General features: G+C 30.9%; 1 protein-coding gene across 6 annotated transcripts in view; it reads left to right on the top strand.

Moving 5' to 3' along the window:
* The window catches only part of LOC145276948 (BLOC-1-related complex subunit 8-like), an 84724-nt gene extending 63769 nt beyond the window's left edge, over positions 1 to 20955 (top strand). For 5 of the 6 annotated variants that reach the window (XM_080128453.1, XM_080128458.1, XM_080128455.1 and 2 more), the window contains one exon: positions 18161 to 20955. In XM_080128453.1, the coding sequence (XP_079984579.1) occupies positions 18161 to 18230 (70 nt within the window). In that variant the 3' untranslated portion in view covers positions 18231 to 20955. Of the gene's footprint in view, positions 1 to 4834; positions 4871 to 18160 lie in introns of all 6 variants that reach the window. The other variant, XM_080128457.1, reaches the window with a different exon arrangement.
* The last annotated feature ends 201 nt before the right edge of the window (positions 20956 to 21156 follow it).

Here is a 21156-nt window from a genome sequence, read left to right as displayed (position 1 = left end):
GTAAAATACAAATATGCACCTTTCTTGAAAAAATTTTTTTTTTTAGTTTTATTCAACTATACAAATAGCCAAATGCATATGTAGTGGATATATTGCTTGCCTGTTTACTTCCAGAACAGTCATTCAAAGGAGAGAAGAGTTAAAAAAAAAAAAAAAAATTTTTTTTTAAGAAATTTAAAAAAATTGCAAGCATTTATTCTATGAAAATCAAATGTTTTTAGTTACAAAGGATTCTAATATTATAATCTTGGATGTTTCTCCAGTATTCCTTTTGTACCTCAGTCCTAATTCAAATACACCAACCCACCTGACTACCAGCAAAATTATACCCCTTCTCTGTATGCTCAAAGATTTTCTACTCTAATTGGTTATTTCCTCAGATCATTTGCCTTTGAAATCCCCTCTTTGCTTCCTGCTTTCTTGACCATATTAACCTGCAGAAAATAAAATCTGATGTGAACATTGTGCTCTCCATCCCTCAACCTGGTTTTCCCGCTCCTCCTATTAATTTCGCTCTTATCACAATAGTCTCCAATACATTGTTTGAAGTGAACAGATGTTAAAAAAATTTTTTTTAAATTAGTCTAATGATGTAAAACCAATGGTGACAATGACATAAAGCATTACAAAGGCAGGTTGAACGAGCTTCCTTTTGAAGAAGGATGTTTCATGGGAATATCAAATTCACAAATGGTCCACAGTTGTTTGTATATGCCCACCAGGGTAGATAACAACATGAGGTTTTTGCAATTCTTGCAGAGAGGTGTTGATGTACTCCTGCATACAGGGCCTGGTATTATCAAATAGTCCAACCATTTGGTACTGATAAGGTTTAATGTTGCTTGACTTTGGTTATCTCACATGAACGGGTATGTCAATATGTACGCACTCTGTTATACGCTAATCATTTTTTATTTTATTTTATTTTTTTTTTTACACTATTTTTCTTTGTTTTCTTTTTGTCATGGTCTTTACTTTTCTTGTCTTAGCATCACTTTTTTTTTTTTTTTTTTTTTTTTTTACATGAAAGCTGCCACTTATTAAGGCCCAAAGGCCACTCGAGGATAATCGTTAATGAGTGCACAGTAGTCAATGAGACAATATCGTAGTAATCGTTAGTAGTGGAAATTTGGTAAATTGGATTACATAAGGAGACAGTTCTTCAAGACTTTGTTTACATTGGACGTGAAGATGACCAATTTGTAGTTAGCTGAAAAGCAGACAAACAGAAGAGTCCCGCAGGCATGCAGTTCTAAGAAAAAAAGCTTTCTTTCATGGAATCAACGTTTAGGTTTAGGCACAGATAAAGAGTGGGGAAATTAGTGATAGTGGTTTCAGCTAGACTTGTGTTTTTTGTGAAAGCTTGCTGAGGGGAACCATAGATTGGAGCTCAGATGTGCACTTGTCATGAAAATAACGATAAAGCAGAGACAGGCTCGCAACGTCGTTTCTGTGGGGAAAGAGGTTGCAAGAAAGAAAAAAGGGCAGCCTTCACTAAGCTACAAAGTATATTTTGAAATCTGTCAAGGTAAAATAAAGTCTTTCTAGCAGCTCCTGTCCAGATGTGGCAACAATACTCCATCCTTGAATGTATCTGGCTCTTATATAGATAGAGAATTGCATCAGCAGTGAGATTTTTACTGGAACAGTCGAACGATCCGACCATTTCTCCAGCAACCTTGGCAACGGATTTGATGTACGTGTTCCATTTCAGATCAGGAGTAAAGGTCAGACCTAGAAGCTTATCAAAACATGGAGCCTCTGCAAGATAAGAGCCATTCATTTCAGTTGATGTCAGAGGGGGATCAAGGCGTTGATGATGGAAAGATAGAAGCTTGGTTTTAGATGCATTAAATTAATCAGCCACCTCTTTCCCCCTTGCCCAACGTGGTCAAAATCAGAGGAGAGGTAATCAGAAAGAATTTGCCTTTGAAGTGTTGCCATAGATGGTAGTGTCATCAGCATCAATGCTCACGAATGATCTTAGGATGCGGTTTGGGAGATCATTGATATAGATCAGGAAGAGAGTAGGATCCAGGATGGACCCTTGAGGGACTCCAGCATTAATACTGTGAGCTCCTGATTTTTGCCCATCAACCACTACTTTTATGAACCTATCAAAGAGAAATGATTTAATAATTGAGATAACATTTCCAGCTTTACCGTAGCTGGAGATCTTGTGAAATAGACCTTTAGGCCATACCCTAACAAAAGTCTTTGATATGTCGAGAGCAATTGCCCTAGAAAGGAAGCCTCCATCAAGAGTTTCGCTAATCCTATGAGATATAACTGTAAGCACATCTGCTGGAGATCTAGCAGAACGGAAACCATATTGTGTGTCACTAAGAAGGTTATTTTTGCTGAGGTGGTTGATTACTTCTCTATTTCACAGATTCCAACAACTTACTCCTGACGCACAGGAGACTTATTGGTTTATACTGAGAGCAGATGACAGAGCACCTGAATTCTTAAATACAGGGCATACTGATGAGATTTTCCAGAGTGTTGGGAAGCAATTCTCCCTAAGACAACGCTTAAACAGCTTTGAGAGTATGGGAGCTTGTACTGATTGAAGCTTTTTGAACACTATAATTAGAATGCCGTCAGGGCCAGTTGCTTTACTGGAATCAAGGTTTTGAATTAGCTTGGCAACATCATGCATAGATATTTGTATATCGCATAGTGTTTTCAGATACAGGAGGAAATATGGGGGGGGGCGGCCTTAATTGCATAAGATAGAATTAGCTGCAACGTTCTTGACAGATTTTGGCTTTGTTTGATGCTGACAAGATTACATCAGGTTTATTGATGATGGTTGGGATAGACCACATGCTTTTGTTCCGGACCCTGTTTGCTCTTTACCAAAACTGGTTGGAACCAAGCCGCTGCTCAGATGCTTTGGACTTAACAGACTGAGCATACAACTCTCTCGTGTTCTTTATTATTCTTTTAAAGTGGTTACTCGCAGTCCTGAAAGTGGCTTTAGTTTCAGTACATCTATTATGTTGGAAGCAATGGAAAAAGTGATTTTTGTGCACAATAGCAGCAGCACATTCTGGAGAGAACCACGGCTGGCTGTTAGGTTTTTGCTGGAATGTTTTGAAGGGTATAAAGCAGTCTATACCTACAATTAAACATTCCATCAGGTCTGATACTATAGAAGACACATCCTTTTTAAACATGAGACACAGATGTAGATCTGATGTAAATGTACATAAGCTATCCCAGTCAGCCATAGAGTATCGATATTCTGTACAATGGAGAGGTACGTCAGAGGATTTATTACATATAGTTTTTATCTTAACTGATGCAACTGAGTGGTCGGAAGATCCAGGTGGAGACAGAATAAAAGATGAACATATCTCTGGCAAGTTGTGAGAAAGAGGTCTAGGGGACTTGCATACTGACCGTCAATCTCGGGTGGGTTCGTAAACAATCTGAGTTAAGTCATAAGCAATGGAAAAATCATGACAGAACCTCTCCCTCATCATCTGTATTGTTTGGGTGAGCTAACCATTCCAAATTGTGAACATTGAAATCTCCACAGACATGAATATTAGCCGAAGGATGAGTAGACAGGATGTGGTCAATTTTCTCAGATAGTAACTCCGCTGTTGTGTGGATGATAGAGGGTACACAGTGGTGTGAGCAAGTGCAATTCAAAGCACATATAGGGCAATTTAGGGTCTTCTCTGGAGATGTCCCTACCACTTGGAAAGCCATTTCTAATGTAGGCACATATTCCATACCCATGGCAATTACTTGTTTCGGGAGGTGATGCAGTGGTCTAATGGTTAATAACATGGACTGACGACCTGGGTGTCCCAAGTTTGAATCCAGTTTGTTCCATAAAAATCACTTTCACTTAGGATGTTGGCAACCTTCACATGGTCTCACTCGTAAGTACCTGATATCTTTCTAGAAATAATTCTGACTAGAAAAATATCAAAAACTAATGACAACAAAAGAATCTTTGAATTCATATGATGCTGATGATTTTATTTCAATCTATACTTTATATTCTACACATATACCCCCATTGTCACGGCTGGTTCTGTATTGTTAGATTAGGCTAATGTTGAAGAGACATGAGGACAAATGTTATTCTGAGAAATGTAACGAACTGACTAAATCCCATGGTATATGACTACAATCTGCTTTATAGCAAGTTGATTATGTCAGTGTATGTGCATCCATAGATTTGTGATGCTTTCAGCCGAGAGGGAAGATATTTAATTTAAAATAAAATATTTTGTAATCAGATTGGAGTAAAAAAAGAAAGGACATTTTTTTTCTATTCACAAGTCAGTTTGTCAGCTCGCACTAATAAAACAAACAAGAATCATTGGAAATAGTAGTAAAGCCATGATAAACTACAAGTTATTCGAGCCATCTGTAATTATAAAAGTTTGATTTTTCTCATTAATAAATCCTTTGAGGATAGTCTGGATTTTATAAATTCATAATTGCACAAACTTTTACTAAAAATTTTTTTAAAAAAATTGACAAATTCTGTCCTTTTAGTTATTCATTCTGGAGATCGAAAGTTTTACTAATTTCATCTAAGATGTTTTCATTGTTAAAAATTAATTTCTGTCTATCTTATATGATTTGACTGTTTATGACAGTAACAAATTGTTTTTATAATTCTATGTAAAAAAAAAAAAAAAATTGTCTATTTTTTAAATTTTTTTAGCGTTTATATTTTTTGTGTTCGCTGTTTCTCATTGTGGCTTTTTCTTCTATCTCCATAATTTCATTGATGTTGTTGACATTGTCATAGTTTTTATTGTTGTCTTGCATGCGTTTTTACTTGCATGTTTTTCTTGATCAGGAATGCATCAAATGGAAAATGTCCTCCAAAGAAAACGTAAATATCATGAAGAATTGTGTGTTGTAACCTCATTAACTTTTCTTTTCTTTTTTTGTAAACTTGGTTTTGATCTTGATATGTTAACTAATCAATAGTGATGTTCTCTATTTAACAAAAAAAAACTTTACATCTTTCTTTACCATCATTAATGAGTGAATTAATTCATGACCTAATCCTCCCTCTGAGCTTGAATGGTTCAAGCATATCGGTGAACAGTTGAGAATCTGGACAACCACCATCAAAAAAGACTTGGCTGAACTATCAAATCGAGTGCAATGTTTTCATTTTGTAAAAATGTCTTCATGTTATTTGTTTGTATAGAATAAGGAGACTAAGATGTTCATTGTGAGTTTTAATTTTAAGTTCATTTCGAGAGATATTTAACACGAGACTAGTATTTTCTTAACTAATTGTTTAATTATGTTACGAACGATAAATAGGTGAACTCCTCAAATGGATCTTAGGGCAGTGCTCTGCGAACAAATTTATCTTCAACCAAATAGAAAAGTTACTAGTCAACAGGTTTTTTAAAAAACTTTTTTTTTTTACACAGGTATCACCACTTATCAAGGCTTGGAGTACACTCGAGGATAAGGGTTAGTGGGTATAGATTAGTTAATGTGATTATAGCGTAGTAAACATAAGTAGTGAGAATTTTGTAAATTGGCTTAATCGGGGACAGTTCAAGAACTTATTTACGTTGGACGTGAAGACGGTCATATTGTAGTCAGCTGGAAAGCAGACAATCGGAAGAGAGTTCTACAGGCATGCAGTTCTAAGAAAGAAGCTTTGCTCGTGGAATCTACATTTAGGTCTGGGCACAGATAAAGAGTGAGAAATTATTGATAGCGGGTTTGGCCAGATTGTTTTTCATGAAAGTTTGGTGAGGGGGGACCATAGATTGGAACTCGGATGAACACTTGTCATGAAAATAACGATAAAGCAGAGGCAGGCTCGCAACGTCTCTTCTGTGGGAAAGAAGTTGTAGTGAAGAGAAAAGGGCATCCCCGCTAAGCTACGAAGTCTATTTTGAATTCTGTCAAGACAGGATAAGCTGCTTCTAGCTCCTGCCCAGATGTGGCAACAGTACTTCATCATTGGCCGTACCTGGCTTTTATATAGGTAGAGAATCGCATCAGGAGTTAGATTTTGGAATATGACATCTTCGTTCCAGGACAAGTACATACATCATAGAGATTTTTCTTTATTTTTTTTTTATTTTCTTTATTTTTTTTTTATTTTCTTTATTTTTTTTTTATTTTCTTTATTTTTTTTTTAAATAATGTAATTCTAAATTTTATGTTAAGATTTGAAGGTATAAACATTCAAATTTCTTCAGATGTTTTTTAAACAGCTTTCATTAAAAAAAGTATATTATTTCAGTAAACATTTTATTGTTTAAATAATCCAACTTTGCTCGTTTTAAAAAAAAATAAGGTAAATGTTGAAAAGACAGTTTACACTCGGTAATGAGATTTTGCAGATTGTTGTTGAAAAAGATAAGCATTCTATTATTTTTAGTTGCCACTTGGAAAAAAATTATTCACAAATTGTGACTGCTTCACTCCCAACGTAAAGCCCTGTAGAGGAAGGGCCATTTCACTCTTGGCGATTATCAATGATAGCATTAATAGTAAATAATTTGGCGACAAATAAATGAAATGTCATGACTAGAAATCTAAATTAAAACTTTGAGAACTTCAGTCTAAGCTTCTACCAACTGAACTATTTGGACTTTTAGAGCTTAAAACTTTTCCTTAACAAAAGACTTATGTCTTTGGCATGACGTCATAGATGAATTCAAATTTAAGCATCCATTTAATTCATATTATCACTTATAAGTTATCTATAGCATTGGGAATTATTTTAATAGTTCAAATTAATTTATTTTGCTTTAACTGCATATTGTATATAGTTCTTTCATATAATTATGTAATCCTCTTAGCCTATTAAAAAAAATGCGACTAGAGGGAACATATTTTTGTAGGAAAATAATAAAAGATGCTTTAAGTAAATTAACTAATTTTTAATACTAAATTTTCAAACCGAACTCTTATTTTTGAAACGCTAGTATTATGAGCTAAAGCTTGATAATTCAATGGAGATGATTTTTTATTATTCAAGGGAGATAATTTGTTATCCAAATGGTTCAAGGACATAACTTATAATTTACAATGTAACAGTGGTTACCATACTGACTGAAAGGCTACTATACAGCGAGACATGATGCTGTATGTAAGTACCTCCACTGGCCTATCTGTAAAAAAATTAAACCTCCAGTGTAGCAGCAAGTCCTGGAAACATCAACCTGAAAGAACAGTTGGAAATGACTTGTATACAATACATTACGACCATGTAATCTCTACAGCCACCTACCTTGAAAATGCTACTGGCAAACCTGACATAATTATATGGAATAAGTCAGAAAGAGTGGCAACTTTGGTTGAAGTGAGTGTCCCTAATGATGGCAGTCTGAACAGAGCTGAAAGAGAGAAACAGACCAAGTATCAAGGTCTCATGTATGATATGAAAAGAAACTGGAATCTTAGAGAGATATCAATCATACCAGTTATCATAGGTGCCACAGGACTTATGAAGAAGAACCTGAAGTCCTACCTAACTAATATTCCTGGTGAACCAAGTGCAAAAGGGATCCAGACAATTGCACTTAAGGAAAGAGCGAGGATACTAAAAAGAGCTCTCGGTTGGTTTCAATAAAAAGCAGGGCAATGTTGGCAGCTGTTTGACTACCCCATACCCAGCATTACAATCTTCAAAGAAAGAAAATGGCCCCCCCCCCCTGAAAACTTGTGTGTGCCAAGTTGGAATCTTTCATTCCACATGAAACACTCCCATCAAATTCGCACTTTAACTTGTGTCTAATATGGAAAAGAGGTAAATAAAATAAATAAAATAACTTGGAATCCATCAATTAATCTTGAATAATAATAAAAAAAAAAAATAAAAAGTAACATATTCCTTTGTCGTTTACATAAATTTCAAGTGGGTTTGAGCAGGTGTAAAATATTGAATGACCTTGTGCCAGACTAGGCTGGTTCCCTTATTTTATAGGAAGTAAAAATTTGATCCAGATGAATTGAGAAACAAACAAGTGTTTTATTTAAATATCATCACAGACTAGAATCGGTGATCACGTCTGGATACAACATGCAAAATTGTCACTAACTCTGACACCCTCCTTTCTTTTGACTTTCCTGATTTTACATGTGATGGCTGTCTTTAGTTTAGTTTAGAAATAGTCTTGAAATAGTCTTGATAGGCATTATCTTTGATAAAAAAATCTCTGTGATTAAGATCTGGTGAATGAGAAACTCATTCAGAAACCTATCTCCTACTGATGAGACGATCACTCAAGCTCCACTTCCCGTGCACTATATCATTGAATGCTCAACAAAGACTTTTGCATATTAGTGACTGAAATTTGTTGGACAAGTCAGGTGTGTGTATGTGTGTGAAGCATATTTATGCCAAATATAACTGCAACAATAATTGTGAATTTTATTGACAAATTCATAAGTGCCATTTAAAAAAAAATTTAAATGGGAGATGCCCCCTTGTCATATACATAGCACTAATACCTTGCCTTGATAAATTTTGTTAAAAAGAAAGTTGAATTATTGAAACGGTTTATCAGCCATTATTTTCCTTCTTCCTAGCATCAATTTATTTGACCATGTCAACTGTCTAATAATGTATAGAGATAAAGTACAAAATCATTGTATCATTACAAAGAAGATTCCTTTCATCCTCTGTTTATCCAAAACAGAATTTTTATGAATTGAGGTTTTCCCAAGAACCTCCATTCTTTAGAATACATTGCCATGGGTCAGCCCCCCTGCAGACTATAACAGGGGCATTCAAGTATAATGTAAACAAGTACTTGTTGAGCCAGCAACTTTGTAATATTTATTTCTATCTTGGCATTTTTCAAAGATGTATCACAAATCAAAAAAATAAGTTCAAAACAAATGCAGTTGGAACTCTATTCTTCGATTTGTTTTCATTTTGTGAGTTGCTGATGATTTGAATGGATTTTTAAAAGCCTTTTAAATGGTCAATCCATATCAATGAAACCATGTGTCTCTTAAAATATGTAACAGTTTTTAAACAAACAATCTGCATTTTGGCCTTCACATTTGCAATCAAGCAGTTTGATTCTTTTTCAGCACATCCTGATGCCCTATATATATATATATATATATATATATATACTCTCAATCATTTTGGAGCTTGTACATAAAAATATGATTGTAATTTAACATTGCTAAATGTTTATTGGAAAACAAATATCCATTTTAAATACAGTTATTTTCCAACATCATCAAAACATCTTACATCTTAAACTAATGTACAATATTGAATCGGTCCTGATTGTGTTAATTTTATAAAATTAAAAATTTTTATTCATTTTAATCTGACTATTTTCCTCTTTTTTTTTTTATTGGCAAGACAATTTTCAGTATTAACTGTTAACACGCTATACTGCTTGAAACCACATCAACCGAAAATGATGTTTGTACTCTCTATTCATCCGGCAACACATATCATAATGTTATGGTGAATTTCATCAATATATACATCATTTTGGAAAAGAAATTCTTCCAAAATGTCTTCTATGTTTCATAGCAGTGTTATCAGTGCTTGTCTATAATTGTTCCGAAAAAAATTTTTGCAAGAAAAATCTGAAAAAAAATCTTTATAATGTACGTACTTGTCACTGCATGAAGATGTCATATTCCAAAAATCATGTTAATCGATCAAGTAGTTTTTTTTTTAATTTAAGAAAATCAAATATTATCACACGTTTTAACGAAGATTTGCTTCACGCCATCTTTTTTTTGGGACGTAACGACACCTGTCGGAAAAATGGGATCAACAAGGGCAGACAATCGACCTTTACAATTTTTTTTCTTAAATGTCAAACACTTTTTTTTATAATACAAAATAATAAATTAACATAACGACAGTTTTTTTTTTTTTTTTTTTTTTAAATTGACTTTATTAAGCGAACATGAAAAACATGAAAATATAAAAAAGATAATGGTATTTCTTTACATTGGATCCACCTTTTGCAATTTTGTTTAAAATGACGATTTTTAAGGTTTCCGACTATCCTGACCAGGGTCCACTTAAGTCTACTTATTTAGTGAGTTAATTTATTTTGTATTTGTATTATAAAAAAAAGTGTTTTCGACATTTAAGAAAAAATAAATAAAAAAGTCGATTGTCTGCCCTTGTTGATCCCATATTTCCAACAGGTGTCGTTAGTGTTGTTTGGTCTCAAACAAGATGATGCGAAGCAAATCTTCGCTAAAATGTGTGATAATATTTGATTTTCTTGAATAATAATAAAAAAAAAAAACTACTTGATCGATTTACGTGATTTTTGGAATATGACATCTTCATGCAGTGACAAGTATGTGCATTATAAAGATTTTCAGATTTTTATTGTAAAAAGGTTTTTTTTTCGGCCCAATTATAGACAAGCACTGTATTATCTTTAGTGCAGATAATGTTATATTAATGAATAAAGTCATTCTGATCAGAATCAAGTATAGCTATTATAAATACCAGCAAGACCCCCCCCCCCACTTCCATTGCACATATTGTTGAGATGGGGTTAGCCTGTTATTAACTGCATGAGAAATGATGGTGGGACTGATCAGGCATATTTTGTTGGTCAGACTACACTTTTAGTGTGTCAAGATCAGAATAATGACTAAGAACATGTACTACACCCCCCCCATCCTGACCAAAGTTATGTCTGCATGTATAGTATTAATATGAATTAATATGTTACACTATTCTACAAAGGAGGAGATAATGCCTGGGAAGATGGTCTTATTACAACAGAGCAGATACTACATTAACCTCCTTGAATAAGAACATTAAATAAAACTGAAGTAATTCCTGAGAGGATAGTATCATGTCAAGAGAATCTATACTCCCCCTCCTCTCCCCAAAAAACTAATGCCTGGGAGTATGGTATCCTGACAACAGAGCAAATACTATATCTCCTCCCCCCCCCCCCCGAATTGAGCATTGAAAGATAGCACACTAGTCTGAAATATAAATATAAAGTAAACTGGATAAAGCATTAAAACATAATTTAATTTCTGTTTCTAATGGAGATATCTCCATTAGTAATAGATTCAAAATAGAATAAAACGTGTTTAGCTTTGAATTGAAATCTTAAATTTTTTAAATGTCTTTTACTCTTCTATTAAAACTAACAAAGAATTTAATAAACTACATACTTTTCTCCATTTTTTAACATTAATAAAAATAAAATACCATATTTAAAATGAATTGATGCATGGATACTAAAATATATTATTTATCTGGTGCTTATGCAATATAATTGGATTTCAAATAAATGTATTTTAGGTAAAAGCACTTGCATGTCATGTCAAAATTAGCAAAATTCCAGAATTTACAAAAAATGATCAAATAAAAAAAAAACATGATTAGAAGTCAAAATTTATCAAATTATAATTTTATTGTATTTGTTTATGTTGAAGGATTCTTTAAATCCAGGATAGAAAACTGCAGTCTGTCTATTACAAAATAACTGTAATCCGCCATTTCAAAGTAGAACATGTCAGACCGCTAATATCGTGCATTTTGTAGTGTTTGGACAATTAATGAAAATCAAGAATCTGAAAAATCGGAACTTTTTTGGGAATCGGAATCTAAAAAACGTGTGCCCCTATTTTCTAATGCTAAAAACGATTCCATTCATCTTTTTTTTTTTTTTTTTTCAAATGTTTTTATTTTGTTTAAAACAAAATTTTCCACTGCTGGTAGTAATAGTACATATTTATTGATTTTTAAACCATTGGTAAAGTTAAAAACTAAAAGATCACCCCCCCCTTCTCCCCCCACAAGTGTGTTTTTTACATTTGAGAAAATATATGCACAATTAGCATATGTTTTAAAGGGAGTGAAATATGTAGAGATTTATAAAAGATTGGAATCTGTAATTTAGTACGGGGTCGGTAATTGTATCAGGATTGGAAAATATTGGAATCGTCCCATCACTAGCTTTATGTAAAAAAAAAAAAATAAAAAAAATGCTTTTGGTAGATCTTCATCATTATTTCATAATTTTTGGAATTTTTACTAATTTCGACATGACTGAGACATGTTTTTATATAAAATTCATTAAAAAAAATGTTTCTTTTAAAAACACTGCCTAAGCACCAAATACTTTTCTTAAAAATAACCAATTGAAAAGTCAACGTGAAATATATGGAACATTTTTTTTCTTTTGTTGTGACTTTTTGGGTTAAGATCAAAATGTCGAAAACGTTCAAGTTAGTCAATTTTATTTTCAGATTTTTTTTTGGGGGGGTGGGGTTCATTTTGCGGTATTGAAAACCAAACTAAAAATGTGGTCAAATAGCAAATATATAACAAATGTTACCAAAGGCAAGATAAGTTACCGATAGAAACTCCATCAATAAATGTCACAATGACATTTATTTGTTGGATTTCTATCAGTATTTTGATTTTCAAATTTTGAGCGATTATTGACATTCCCGTGATGTCATTTTTTTCTTGTTAGAATGTAAGGCACTAATTGTGGTTTGGAAGTAAATAAACACTTTAAAATAAGTTTTAAAAAACCAACAAAACTCATCCAAGTAGGTAGAATAGTTTCTTACCTTGCCCTTGGATACATTTGTTATGTATTTTTTTGATTTTTTTAGCTTTATTGTCTTTACTGCAAACTGCACATTTTCTTTTTTTTGTTTGTTTGTTTGTTTTGTTCTTTATAAACAGATTTAAAAAAAAAAAATTTTACATGAATAAAATATTGTAGAATTGTTTTTGATTTTTTTTAATTTAAGATTTTCCTGTGAATATTGATTTTTAGAACTGTCATTCAATTTTAAACATGCAAACATATAAAAAAAATTTTTTGATTACGATGCTTTAAAAAGGTTAAAGCGGTGTGATCATTTGATCTTCTGAATTTAATGAATTGATTTATTAACATGCATTTGACTTTTATTTCCTTAAGTATTTGATTCAGCTCACCAACGTACATACTTCAATGAGCCGAAACAAGACAAATAGCAAATTCCATAATACAAAACTTTATAGGCCAAACTTTTTCAAGCTATTTATTTTCATGTACTAGACCTTGATATGTTCATAGATTGTGTGACTCTTGTAGAAAATGGATTTTACTTGGTTAACATATCGTTAACTAAAATCTTTATATTTAACTAGCTGGACGTGTGGAAATCCCACAGAGGACTCATTCATATGTAACCTATTGATGTTGGCATTCTGTAGATGTTCAGCGTAAATGGACACACCCTGATATTATTGTAGCCCTTTTGTTAAAACTGCAACAGTATTTATCTAAGCTAGTACAAACACCCGGCAAGGCCCAGTCGTAAAGTATGCTTAAACAAGTTAGAAAAACATTTCATCCAAGGCATGAAAATTGTTAAACAAAATGTTTTTACTCTCGGCTTTAAAAATAAATGTACAAGATTCAATTTAAAGTGCACTTTTATAAATTTTACAAAGTAAGGTATAAAAATTTAATTTAAATTGAATCAAAAAAATTACCTTGGATTTATTTTATGTAATGCACATTCTTTTGCACTTTTTAAAAAAAAATCATTGAAAATTTTATATCTATATCATTAATTGCTAGATGAAAGATAATGTTTTTAAATTGCAACAAAATGTACATTACATAAAATAAATCCAAGGTAATTTCTTATCTTTTTAAGATTATATTTTAAAACTCTCCTACTCTCTTTTTCAGTTTGTATTTCTCCTCACACCATAACTCATTTTTTGCACACACCCTTTGTAATACAGGTCTGAATAATGAGAAAATCTGATATTTTTTTTAACAAAAACTTTAAAATAACTTTTTTAGATTATTTTTAAACTTCTTTCAGAATAGAAAATCTTTAAAATTTAATAAGGAACATATTTCATATAGGTTTCATTAACAAATATTCAGTACATAACGAGAAAAATAGGGATGAAAATTTCAAAAGGACTGTATAACTGGTTACAGTCAATAGTAGTCCTCGCCAGCGAAAGTCTTTGTTATTGTTATTCTATTATTATTATTTAAAACATTTTGTGCCCTGCTCTTTCATGCAAGGACTAATATGATATTTTAATTCTTGCAGATTTTGTATATATTATTACAGAGTTAATGTTCTATCAATTTTTATATATTATAAAGTTACGATTTCAAAAATTTCAAAAATATATCCATATTATTTGGGTGCATTAGCTTGAATTGAAACTGAAATAAAAACTTATGAAAAAAATATGTATATCATTCAGCCATAATCAAAACCGAAAACAAAACTTATGAAGAATTCTTGATAAATTATTTATGACAAGAAATGAAAGTACATAAGAATTAAACGACCCGGGCTAAGCATGACACAGAAAATAACACAAACGGTATGTATTAATATATAAATAATTTTTTAATTTCTATACAATGTTTATATAAGGGAGATAATTATACTTTTTCTATTTCAAGTTATTTCCCTTTAAAATCAAATTTGGAAATTGCATTTAATAATTTTGTTCGTTCTTTAATACTTTTTTTCTTTTAAAATATTTATGTTAAACATTTCTCCCTTTAAACAAACAGACTTAAAACACATACAAATTTTAAACAAGCTTCAATAAAATGTGCTGGACTATTTTCATATATACTGGTACAAATCGCATATTGATAAAGTAAAAACGTATTACTAGTTATATGTAGTGTATATGTTAAGTACGGGCAAAAAATGGTGGAATAAAGATGGGGGACATAGTTTTGAAAGCTGATTTATCATTTTTTTTCTAGGTTTTTTGATTGTATTTGAAAGATTAAAGGAAAGTTAATTTCCAAAAGGAAAAAAAATATTTTTACACGTGAAAAAAATATAAGTTATGAAAAATGTTTTCACAGCGAGCTAACTAATTCAACTAAATTTTGAAGGTAAATAAATACATTGTAAAAATCCTTTGAAAAATAAGTATTAGTTTTCTGAGTCTATTTCAAAGATAATTAGTAAAGTCCTAAGATATTGAATTAAATAAAAAAAAAAAACACTTTGTACAAAAAAAAAATAGCTTAATTAGCCCCCAAAAGCGAAAAATTCTTGCTTTGTTCAACCAAAACAAAACCATGTCCTCATCACATAGATTATACGGAAGTCCAAAATTTCAGACAGTCGAAAGGCTGTTTGAAAATGATGTCGGGTAGTTAAAGGGAGGTAGGGGGTGCTGTTTGTCTTTTTTTTTTTTTTTTTTTTTTTCCCCTCCAGCCATACATCCATACATTCATATCATGAACGTTTATAAATTTTTACCATTTTCTTAATTTAATTATTTTTCTCTGTTCCCGCTTTTAAATTAAAAAAAAAATATAAAAAATTTTCAAGATCATATAAAAATCATGTTACGTTGAAAGTTTCACATTCATGTAAGCTTGGAAAATATTAAAATCTTACATATAAAAATTATGCAAAACCTGTAATCTAAAAAAAAAATAAAAAAGTTGAAATATTTTTTGCAATTATAATTTTTTGTGTGAAATGCTTACTGCAATGATAATATCGGTAGTTCAAGAATTTAATTTCACTTCGGTTATATCAAATTCATTAATACGGACTTTAGGGGATTTTTTGGTAATGTTCCTGTAAAAATTAAATAATTTTGTTTTAATTGTTACAATTTATGATGCTCTATTTTTATTAAAATAAAATAAATCCGTGCATTTTTTTATTTAAAAAATTTTTTTTTTTACTACTGAAAACCATAACTTTGGTAAAGGCATTTTTTATTTAGACAAAATAATACATTTCCACTAAGATTTAAATAAAAATCATATTCTGTGATTATTATTCGTTCATTTAGTCGTGTAATAATTTTGGACGCTAAAAATTAACATTAAAAATAAAGTTTGTCTCTAATAAGATTCTTATTCATGTCCAAATTTTGGACGCTAAAAACCAACATTACAAAAATGAATTTGGTCTTGTTTACTAAGATTTGTTCATTTAGTCATCTCATAATTTTTGACATTAAAAATAAACATGTACAAAGTGAAGTACGTCTCATTTACTAAGATTCGTTCAGTTAGTCATGTCAAAATTTTGGACGCTAAAAATCAACATTAAAAAAGTCATGTTTGTTTCATTCAAGATTCGCCATGTAATAATTTGGGATGCTAAAAATCGTTAAGTGAAGTTGGTCTTGTTTACTAAGATTTGTTTATTTAATCATAATTTCGGACGCTGAAAACAAACATTGAAAAAGTGATGTTCATCTTTTTTACTAATGTTGGAAACTAAAAAAGAAACATACAAAAAAGGAAGTTTAATAAGATTCGTTCATTCAGTCATGTCATAAGTTTGGATGCTAAAAATTAACATTAAAAAAAAAAAAAAGAAATCCGTATTGTTTATCAAGATTTGTTCATTTTGTCATTCAATAATTTAGGACACTAGAAACCAACATCAAAAAAGCTTATCGCGTTTACTAAGATTCGGTTTTATAATCTAGGATGCTCATGGCGCTAAAACTAACAAACGAATCGATGAAAACATTTAAGAAAGAATATTCAGCAATATATTTCTAAAGCTTTATTATGAATACTTTTTGTTAGGAAAAAGTAAATGTTACGATAAACAGTCGTCGTTAACCTCTCGGAAATGCGACGATAGGAAAGTATATTATTTTAAACACTATGTGACGATATTGTACATGTATGTAGCGAGTGTAACTACATAAAGTCATGATTATGAATGTTCTAGCATATTTTTATTTGGTTTAATATTCAGGAAAATGTTGATTGAGGCCATGTTAGTGAAGATGCAAAGCATTCATTTTTAGTATGAATGTGTAAACCGGAATAACAGATTTTTACGTTTTCAGCCAATGAAAATACCTAGAATGTAAGTGGGGAGAAATCATTATTTTCGAATAGGGAAGTGTAAAGGTCTATCAGTGTTTGATGCAGTTAATAAGGGTATCATGGCAATATAGTGCGTATATTTTTACCCGGTCTTCACTGGGGTAGTGGGAGTACTTGTGAGGTAGAGGGAAAAATAAGAACCACTTCGTCTAAATATGTTGTTGGTTGTGATGATGGCGCTTGTAGGATATAAAGTAAGATTTTATTATAACGAATAAATGCATCTGTAACGGCGTGCAAAAGTTACATAAGATGTTGGGTAACAGTTTAAATGTAAAAAATTGTATATGACATCTGTCAGTGCAAACCTACGGTAATTTGGTCCAGAGGGGAATTTCTGCAATCAAAATATTATATATAGAAGATAAATAATCAAATATTATTTATTAACATACATAGATTATAATCAACATAGCATATAATTTAAATAATTAATAATCATTTAAATAATCAAACCAAATAAAACTAACTAATTTTGTTATGGTAATTTTGTTTTTAACTTCTATTCAGAAAATTATTGGATTTAATTAGCTTCCCAAACTTTCAATCTTTTAATATATGAGGATTTACTAAGAATTTTAAAGCCAGAAATGATTTCTTGTATCATACCTGCATGCTAGAAACAGTTTAAATGCTTTATTTCAAATTTCGGAAGGCAACACAGTAATTAATTCTATTTTTTTTTTCATTTGTTAAAACATTTGAAAATAGTTTACTTTGATATCATGATATTTTGAAATTTGATAGCACTTTTACAGCCTTTAAACAGATTGAAATGAATTATTTTCTGACTTGAATTAAAGTTTAAAACAAAAATCAAATATGTTTCTCTTGTGCACCTCTTAAGCAAAGGAATCAGCAATTTTACAATAAGCTTTCCCATAATGCACTTTTTCTTTTTTTCTTTTTTTTTTTCAGAAATGTTGTATTAAAAATTTAATTGAATGTTTCCCTTTTGAGATATGCTTTAAAATCAAAAAGCTAATTCAATAAGCATACATGAATAATTAACATGCATATGTAAATATGAGAGAAGGCCCATACATAAATGAATGATGCGCGTTAAGAAAACCAGAGAGCACATCATTTAAAATGTAATATCAATAGCAATCTGTTATACAAAATGAGTTGTCTGTGTATATGTTTGTTGTTTTTAACTTTTACCTGTCCTTTTTTTTTTTTTAAAAAAAAAAAAAAAAAAAAAAAAAAAGAAATACAATCAAGCTATATTACAGTTCAGAATTTCTATTTGTATAATTGTATCATATAATTTCATTCTTTTTTTTTTTTTTTTTTTTTTCCAGGTTGACGACAGAAAACCTTGAATCTCCAGAATCCCAAGCACCAAAGGAACAAACAATTGCCTCCGAATGAAAGCATTAACATTTCTGCTAAAAATTGTCAAGCTTTTCATTGTTTTTCTACAAACGCATGCACACTACTTGGATACATATACACATACACACACACAAACTATAACATTGCACACAATGCATATCCATGCACTCACAACACATGTACACTACACATATGCACACAGTGGACACATACCTGCATATATGCAGACAACACATGCACAGATGTTGAACTTATGCAGTGAATGAATACACACACATGAATAGATGGAATTTGGGGTGGGGGTTAAGACTAATTTTTTAATCATTATATTGATGCTGCTGTCTCTATCGTCTCCATTTTGGACTCCTTTTTATTTCCTGTGTACTCTGCCCTGGAAGGTTCCCTGCCTTTTCATATGCTTTCCTTGTTGCCTGTATTTGATCACCGTCCACTGCCAAATTTTTTCTTGCATGTAGACTCCATCGGATTGCTAAGGAAGGACAGTCATGATTTTTTTTCTTTTTTTCCTGGCCTTAAAAACACCCAGGCTTGACCCCCTCCACCAATAAAACCTTCTGCAGTCTGTCATCATTTTAAAAACAAAAACTTCCTATGTGTATATTTATATTCTCATTGCTGTTTGCTATCCGCCCTGAAGAGATTTTTTATTTCTAAAAATAAAATTAGATTTTTATGAAAATTTTGTAGAAGTCTTACAGATGACCCAAACAAATTATAATTTTTCTCTTTTCTCCACTGAACACTGAAAATATAAAACAACATATGTATATGCTCTTTGGTGAGCTTCACCACATGAATGAGAACAAAACTTTTGCGCTGGAGGGGAGGGAGCTATTGCATGAACATGTGTGTAGATAAGCAGGTCATACTGAATGATTCATAAATAAATTCTCTATGAGAATGCTGTTAATTTATTTTAGTGCTTTTCAGATTGCCATTTATGTTGATAAATAAAAATGAAGAAAAATTTTACCTACTTGTCACAGAATGAAGATGGTATATTCCAAAAATCATAAAAATTGATCAAGTAGTTTTTTTTTTGTTTTTTGTTTTTTTTTTTACGAAAAAAATAAATTTTCCATGTTTTACTGATAAGTGAATTTCGAATCCATTTTAATATTCTTCAAATTTAGTTTTTTTAACTCGTATAAAATGACCCTTTTAAAATAATGTTTTATAATCTGAAAATTTTATTTTCTGAAAAAAAAAGAATAAAAAAGGAATACATGTTATATTAATAAATTATTGTTTGGTTTTAAATCTTACGTTTCCGATGTCTTTCTGACATTATCAAAAAGAAAAAATTAAAATCATGCAATATGAAAATCGGTTGTCTGCTCTTGATTTTACCAACGCCAGTACCCCCTCCCCCTTATGAGCATGGAGTAAAATTTAATTTTCTTGAAAAAAAAAAAAAAAAAAAAAAAACCTACTTGATCAAATTATGTGACTTTTGGAATATTTCATCTTGGTTCTGTGACTGGTACGTATATCATACAGACTTTTCTGTATTTTCTGTACTTTTAATTGCCGCTATAAGTGCCAATCTGAATAAGCACCTTTATTTTGTATACAGTGCCTATAGTTGACCATATGACAAGCGTTTAATTTGTGAAGTGAAGTGAAATACTGTGCTACTCAATTACAGAGACATTCGAATACTCCGGACTAAGTGTGTGCAACTTACAATAGTATTCGTTCACTTCTGGTTAAATTGATATAAAATAAATAATAAAAGTACTTAATTGATAAATACTTTCTATTCAAAATAAAACAATAAATAAGGACAATTGCTTTCAGGATTCGAACCTGGGACTTCTTCACTAAAAGTAGGAACTAAACTATATCAACAAAATTTTGAAAAAATGAAGATATGTGAATAATAAAATCTAAGGTGTTTGTCATGAGTGTTATATGCCAGGAAGTATTACGTATGAAAATAAAATCTGTATAGTTTTATACTGCTACCATGCGCAACTTATTTATTGAGCACAGTTCGGTAAATATTGAAAAATAAATATCTCGTAATATTAGTGTGTGTACATGCTTATATATGTTTTTTCTTTTGTTTTTTGTTTTTTCCCTAGATAAAATAGTTATTTAAGCATGCCACAATGTTTTGTCTGAAATTACATGATAATTTATCGTTTATAAATTTGTATCATTGTTATTGTTAGTGACAAATGGCTGAACTACAATTACTGGTACTTTTTACTCTGAGCATTTGAGTTTTCACCCTATATATGTGATGTCGTCCTTTTTTTTTTTTTTTTTTTTTTTTTTTCTGGATCCTTTTTTCTTTCCTTTTTCTTTTTTTCCTTTTCCTTTCTGTCCTTTTCTTTGTCTTTTTCTTTCCTTTTAGGGGCGACATTCCATATGTAAGGGAGGAAACTCAAATGCTGCTAGAATAAAATGGAGCTGTAGTACAGTCATTTATCACTAACAAGAATAACATACATTTATCACTAACAAGAATAACATACATTTATCACTAACAAGAATAACATACATTTATCACTAACAAGAATAACATACATTTATCACTAACAAGAATAACATACATTTATCACTAACAAGAATGACATACATGAATTTTGTTAGGAAAGCTTTTGCACATTTAATGAAATAAGATGGATAAGTAAATATTTAGTCTTGCTCTACATGGCTTTTCATGTGGTTTTATGAATACGGATTTCTTTCTTACTGATGGAATAAATAAAATTTCCAACTAACATTTCAATCGTTTTAGTTGTGCTATTTTTAAAAATTATTTTGAGTGCTTAGATAGATGCTTTAGATAGTGTATATTATTACTATATATCAGTGTATAAGCTCTGTCAAAATGGTGAAAAATTGTTTTGCCAGTTTTCGCACTAATATTTATAGTTATGTCAATTGAATTTTTCCATATATAAATTGTCAGTTTTTGATGACTTGAAAA

Source organism: Euprymna scolopes, chromosome 5 (assembly GCF_053919585.1).
Source record: "Euprymna scolopes isolate OS-2025 chromosome 5, ASM5391958v1, whole genome shotgun sequence".
Taxonomy (NCBI): domain Eukaryota; kingdom Metazoa; phylum Mollusca; class Cephalopoda; order Sepiida; family Sepiolidae; genus Euprymna; species Euprymna scolopes.
Note: the sequence above shows the minus strand (reverse complement) of the source record. Positions and strands in the feature narration are given on the sequence as shown.